This window comes from Berghia stephanieae, chromosome 1, assembly GCF_034508935.2.
Source record: "Berghia stephanieae isolate SIO BIC M18660-M18661 chromosome 1, UCSD_Bste_1.3, whole genome shotgun sequence".
Lineage (NCBI taxonomy): Eukaryota > Metazoa > Mollusca > Gastropoda > Nudibranchia > Aeolidiidae > Berghia > Berghia stephanieae.
Genome location: NC_088360.1, coordinates 99184752 through 99190801, shown reverse-complemented (window position 1 = coordinate 99190801; position 6050 = coordinate 99184752). Strand labels below are relative to the sequence as shown.

At 36.5% G+C, this 6050-nt stretch overlaps 1 protein-coding gene across 2 annotated transcripts; it reads right to left on the bottom strand.

The window, feature by feature from the left end:
• Nucleotides 1–759: 759 nt before the first annotated feature.
• LOC144964936 (fucolectin-6-like) lies at nt 760–5606 on the bottom strand. Of its 2 annotated transcripts, XM_078899749.1 has the most exons (4): nt 5531–5606; nt 4692–4834; nt 3087–3275; nt 760–1769 (listed from the first exon to the last, which is right to left on the bottom strand). In XM_078899749.1, exons 2-4 carry the CDS (start codon nt 4816–4818, stop codon nt 1300–1302), a joined length of 786 nt encoding a protein of 261 aa, XP_078755875.1. In that variant the 5' UTR covers nt 4819–4834; nt 5531–5606; the 3' UTR covers nt 760–1299. The 2 variants fall into 2 exon arrangements, with proteins under 2 accessions (XP_078755875.1, XP_078755867.1); XM_078899741.1 differs by lacking the exon at nt 5531–5606 and having other exon boundaries at nt 4692–5517.
• Nucleotides 5607–6050: the final 444 nt, after the last annotated feature.

Here is a 6050-nt window from a genome sequence, read left to right as displayed (position 1 = left end):
ATGTACCACCTGCCCACTAGGGAGGCTACGGTCGGAACCGTTGCAAAATGCAATTGAAAGAGAAAGAGACAAAAAATGAATGTTTGGTGTGAACAGATTCGCAAAAGAGTTATAAAGCCCATCTTTCTCTACAGAGAAAACGATTATTGTAAATGTCTAGTATATTAGATGTGCTAGATTTGAATGCTGTATCCCAACTTTGTGAATATTATCAGCCGTGGATAATGTTTCAGTAAAGCGGTGCTACACCACTTTGGGAACAGACCGTTCGCGAATTTCTAAATGAGACGTTTCATACGGATGGATTTATAGTGATGGACTTAAATGCCTGGCCGCCTGGATCACTGGACGTTTTTTTTTTTTCGTTGGAGTCTATTTAATAGGGAAAGATCAAAATCATTCTTTACTCAGCCCCTCTGGAACGCTTATCATGAAAAAAAGGGACGCCATAAAAGCTACAAAATACACGGCATGAACTCGAAAATGTGTGGAATTTGATTGTAGGTGGCCATGGCAACCATTATAAGGCGCATTGATCAAAAGATCTGAATACTTAAAAAGCTTTACATTTTGTTTACCATTGTAAACAAAATGTAAAGCATTTTAAGTATTCAGAACTCCACGTTTAAAAGTAAAGTGGTTGTAACATTTTTCTGTTAAAGATGTTGTTAAAAGGAGAAAGACTTTAGGAAAACCCATGTATTATTATTCATCGACCAGATTAGCATGTTTGTTAAAGTTTTTATTTGTTAAAGACCATTTTGACCTACCACTCACTTCTCTTCTTTCAATTGGATTCAATAGTCTGATGTCACGTCCCCAGCAGCGGCGGCCATTGTGGTTCTAAACAAAGAAAATCGGAACTTTTTATTCTTCATGCTGGCTAGAACTTTTCATGTCTTGTGATCAGAATGTGTAAAAGTCAAAACATGATCAGATTTATAATGGGTTTTTTTTCCTCTGGATACGTCTTTATGCTCGTCTGAGAACTATTTCATAAGGACGCCCGCCATTGTTCCGATAGTTTAGAGCCAGCTACTAAGTTACCATGCGTCATTACGAGGGAAGTGACGTTACGACTGTTTAAGCGTATTCATTCCGAAATAATATCAAAATGATGCAGTGAGTCACATATTATGCCTTTCGATTAAAAAGATCGGGCAGCTCGCCAAAACATTTAAACAAGAGATTTCCAAAATGTAAAATAAATGTTCAAATCTATTTAAAAACACACTTTATTTTCTTGTTTTTGTTTTAAATTGGTATGTATATTTCTCTGTGCTCTTCGTGGGTCCAACATCAGAGGTTTCCAAAAGATTTCATTAAAATCCAGTCAGATGCAACAACATCGGCACTAGGGGTTATTAATCCACTTTCTTCTATGCATTCACATTTCTTTGAGATCTTGTCAATCTGCACCACGGTAGTCAACCCGCCAGGCGCTTTCAAGCACAAGCTGAGGCACACAAATCTTGACGAATTATGAACAGTTTTGGAATAGAATGGAGCTTTGGAACTCTTCATGCCCAAGAACGTACGAAAGGATCCTTGTTGCACTTTAAGATTAGCTTGTGTTACCAAGACCTCAAACTCACACACTGTGAGACTGCCCGTATTTCTTGGTTTCCAAAGATAGACATATCTTCCATGAGTATATTTACTGCACATCAGCGAATGCGGTCCCTCAGGAGGAAGAATACCAGGGTATGTTACACACAAACGACCAACTGTCTCCCCAGTGGTTGAGGGAATTGGAAGAGGATTCACATCTGAAACACGGTAAAGGTAACGTTTGATTAACTCACCAAGCTCTGCTCAGGAACACTGCACTGAATCTCGTAAATGTGGATGACTCATTTTAAAGAAAATAAATTAAATGAAAAAAAAAAGTTCCCTTTATTCATCCCATAGGGGGAATTTTTCTCTAGGGTCTATTCCAAGGGAAGACTGGAATAGCCCGCAGTGCAGCGTCGCAAATTGAGCTAGGGCGCGGTGATTTGCTCTAGGTCACACAGCACAGCGGCAGGTGATCGAACTCGGTACCTTCCGGGTACGAAGCAAAGACCGTACCGATGAGCCACGCTGCTGTGAGCCACGTTGGTCTGTGTCAGACAATACTATCAGGCTATCATTTTTGGTATGGTATTGGTCAATAGAAACTAACAGTAAACCATAGATGATTCTCATGGAACAGAAATCGTGACCCATCGTGAATATAAATATCTCCCCAAAACATGAGTATAGAAATAAAATGACGAGAAATGAGAACTTGGAATTGAGAGCAATGACAGATATATTATTTTTCACTATAACGGATAAAAATTATTTGTGGCTATAATATGTGAAGTGATCTGGGGAAAATACGTCGGATGTCATTCGAGCTAGTTTTGAGATACGAGCGGGAGTTTTTTCTTCACGCCATCGATTTCAGCATCCATCTAACTACATTCTCACCAAATGATTTTACAATTTGAAGCTTATAGCTATTAAAAAAATAGAGATTTTCTGAGATCTATGGACGATAAATGCCTTCGAATTTGACCTAAAAAGAACACGTTTATTCTACCCCCCCCCCCACCCCTCACCCCAAGTAAGATTGTTAGATAGTATGTAACCAAATGGTTTGGTATTAGAACTTCTATTCAGTATGATTTGTATCGTTCTCTTTCTGCTTGAATGACAAGTTGACCCAAAACTAAAAACGTTGGATTTGTATTCGTGCGCACCAAAAGATTAATTTTAATTACCAACCAGTTGTATCTTTTACACCTAATTTCACACCAATAAAATGTGTGAAAATATTCTGCAATCGTTGAATATTTTTTTTTAATTCAACGCGTTCAAAGCATTATTCAACGATTTCGTATTTAGAAAGAAATTGTTGGGTTTTCCAATGCGCTTGCAAAAGATGTCTGCCAAAAATCTACTTATGATGGACAAATCTACGGAAGTAACATTTTCACCCAAAAACCAAAAAAAAAAAAAAAAAAAAAAAAAGACAATGAGGCTTCACTGAGCTTTACGACATTTATTACACTGAGTGACTGTGGACACGGTTGTGTAAGTTTACCTAACGTTGCTTTTACCTGAAACATATATGTAGAAATCTCGAAGACGTGCACTTTCATGGCTATTTCGATTGGTGATGTTGATAGAATGTATCTGAAAGGATGAAAGTAAGTCAACAAGCCAGAAATTCTTATCACTCGTGTCTGTGTGTGTACATGAGACCGTGATTTCGGGACTTCTGTTGCCATCGACCGCATAATGGGAATCTGGAAATACGGGAAAGGTAAAATATGTGACCCACCTCGTCAGTCTGGTCAAAAACTATCTTTAAAAATAAAACAAGACGCAGATTGAGCACTATTTCATCTATTTAACGCTGTGTTTTGGCGTAATAATACACAATGAACATATGAGTGCGGTTATCATAAGAGGGAAGCAATGTATAACACTGACACAATTTTTACACTCCAGCTTAAAGCGGAATTTATTATCTTCAGTTTTGCTTGCATTCAAAAAGACCACACATATATACACTTGTTCAGACCTTTATCATTCAAAAAAGACGCTCGTTAAACGCCTCTTTCACTAAAATATCATAGAATAAGAGGTGATCTTATCTTATACGTATAAAGACTTGTGTATGAATATTACAACGTGGGGGCAGCGTGGGGCAGCGGCACGGGTATTGCTTCGTACCCGAAAGGTATCGAGTTCGAATGCCCACTGCTTTATGTGGCCTTGAGCAAGTCGCCTCTCTCTCTCTCTCTCTCTCTCTCTCTCTCTCTCTCTCTCTCTCTCTCTCTCTCTCTCTCTCTCTCTCTCTCTCTCTCTAGCTCAGTTTGAGACTGGGTTGTTCCAGTATTCCCTTGGAAAAGGCCATTAAAAAAACAACAAATTTTCCCTATGGGATGAATAAAGGGAATTTTGTTTTATATTTATTTTACAATATGGATTGTTATCGATTATAATCTACAGGTCTCATGCCCGATCGTAATTATGGGCCTAGTTTAACATTGTTGTAATGGACAATATTTTGGGTCATTGTTTTTTTTAGATTTCCATTAATTACAATAATGAGCCCATAATGACTCGGGTTATCGAGACCTGCACGTCGATTATAAAGATTTTAAAAAGTTATTCATGTGTTACAGATTAATAAAAGGAGATATAAGTTTAAGACATTTATTGAAAGAGGCAATTCGTCTATAAGAAAGAAAAAAAAGCCCTAATTCATAGAATTCTTGCAATAATTAGGATTAATCTAAAGTTTGAGCCAAAAAACTCTAATTGAATTAAAGAATGCTAATCATTATTTCTATTGAACGGTGCCTTTTGGCGCAATAAAACATCGTGCACATAAGAGTGCGGTATTTATATAGTATTATTCCACCCCTCTCCCTTAGTAGCAACGAGTAATATCACGTTTACAATAATAATTGTGACGTCAGATTATCAAGCGCAAATTTCACTAAAAATCAGATTCTTTAAAAAGAAGTATCATTTAATTTTTTGTTTGTTTGAAGATGTCTTTTATTCAAAGATGACGAGATAGGAATCGATTGAAGGGTAGAATAAATGATTTCTTACACCCTTGTGTTTTGGAATTCGAACTATGTTCCCAACGTGCACTCGCAAGCTCGTGCAGCGGTTGGGAACACGTATACGTTTATAGATTTACTCACATTTACTCCAGTAGGTTGACGACTGTTTGGTTTGTTTCCCAAGCGCCACGTTTGTATATTCAGCTGCGTCAGACAAGATAGTCAGAAAAACCACAACTAAAACACTTTGTAGCCTTCCTGTGAGCATCCTGGATACGAGAGATCTGCAGAGATATTAAATGGGGATCTTGTATTGTGTCTGAAGGATAAGGGTGAAGAAAATTGTAGCCGATCAAGTGTTATCTGCCTTGACTTGATGAACGAGATACCAAAAACTAAAGTGCATTAAGTTTAAACTGATCAGGTATTCAAAGCTCTAATATTTTGCACTTCGAGAAGCTGTATTCACTGCCTTGATGAACAAGATATCAAAAACTAAATTTTATTAAGTTTAAACTGATCAGGTATTCAAAGTTCTAATATTTTGCACTTCAAGAAGCTGTATTCATATTCCTCAATAAAGAGTATAAAGTTTATTTTAAAAAAGGACAAACGAATACTGATAATAATGATAGTAATTATAAGCACAATACATTATGTATAAAAGATTATTATTTGAGTGATGACTCCAACGGAAAACTGAACTGACTAAAGACGCTTTCACTTTGGTCGACACTTTCAAACTGCCCAGATAGCAAGACCAACGTCTTTGGGTTATTTGGACAATATTGCTCAAATAATCATTTGGATGAAATTAAATTATAGACTTTAATCAAATACAAGATTACAGCTCCTTTGTCTTATCAAGAAAAGAAGAAGAAAAAAAACAATAATGTTTTTTATTGAAAACTTTTTTTCAAATTCCAGAACACTTCCAAAAAGGATATTGAATGACATCGTGTCTAAAATTGTAAAGCTACCACGTTGAAATCACGGAAACAAGTTGAAGACTATGTGCACATTCGTGTCAATCACGGAGGTAACCATTGGAAAAAGGTTTTCCATGTAAAATGAAACGTATTATATGTACTTTCTTTCTATAATGGCAATTTGCAAGAGGCAGGCGTCCGTTTCATGACAAAATCAATAGCGTACCTAGTAATTTGTTACTTCAGATATGAATCGATAAACTCGTGATTGTTGTCACAACGCTTCGATGCCTATTGTCAAAGAAACGCTATTTCGTCACATTCCAGTCATCTCATCTTTGAATGAATTATGAACACATTTTAAATTGACCTTTCAAAATGTGACTTATTGCATTGAAATGGTATCATAGCACGTTGAGATCGATGCTAAGAATAAAATTTATTATTTAATAATATGAAACTTAACCCTCTCCTTACCACCCATAAGAAAATCGTCACATTCGTTACGATGCATCCAACAATTTTCTTAATCTGATTTCATTTTGTTATAGTTATAGCCATCAAAACCTGA

What these genes read in the sequence shown, in the direction of transcription:
- LOC144964936 (XM_078899749.1), bottom strand. Translation starts at nt 4,818, where the DNA reads ATGCTCACAGGAAGGCTACAAAGTGTTTTAGTTGTGGTTTTTCTGACT. An exon ending in GTCAACCTACTGGAGTAAAT is followed by an intron (nt 3,276 to 4,691) that starts GTGAGTAAATCT and finishes CCGTATTTCCAG; the next exon opens with ATTCCCATTATGCGGTCGAT. An exon ending in TTTCTACATATATGTTTCAG is followed by an intron (nt 1,770 to 3,086) that starts GTAAAAGCAACG and finishes ACCGTGTTTCAG; the next exon opens with ATGTGAATCCTCTTCCAATT.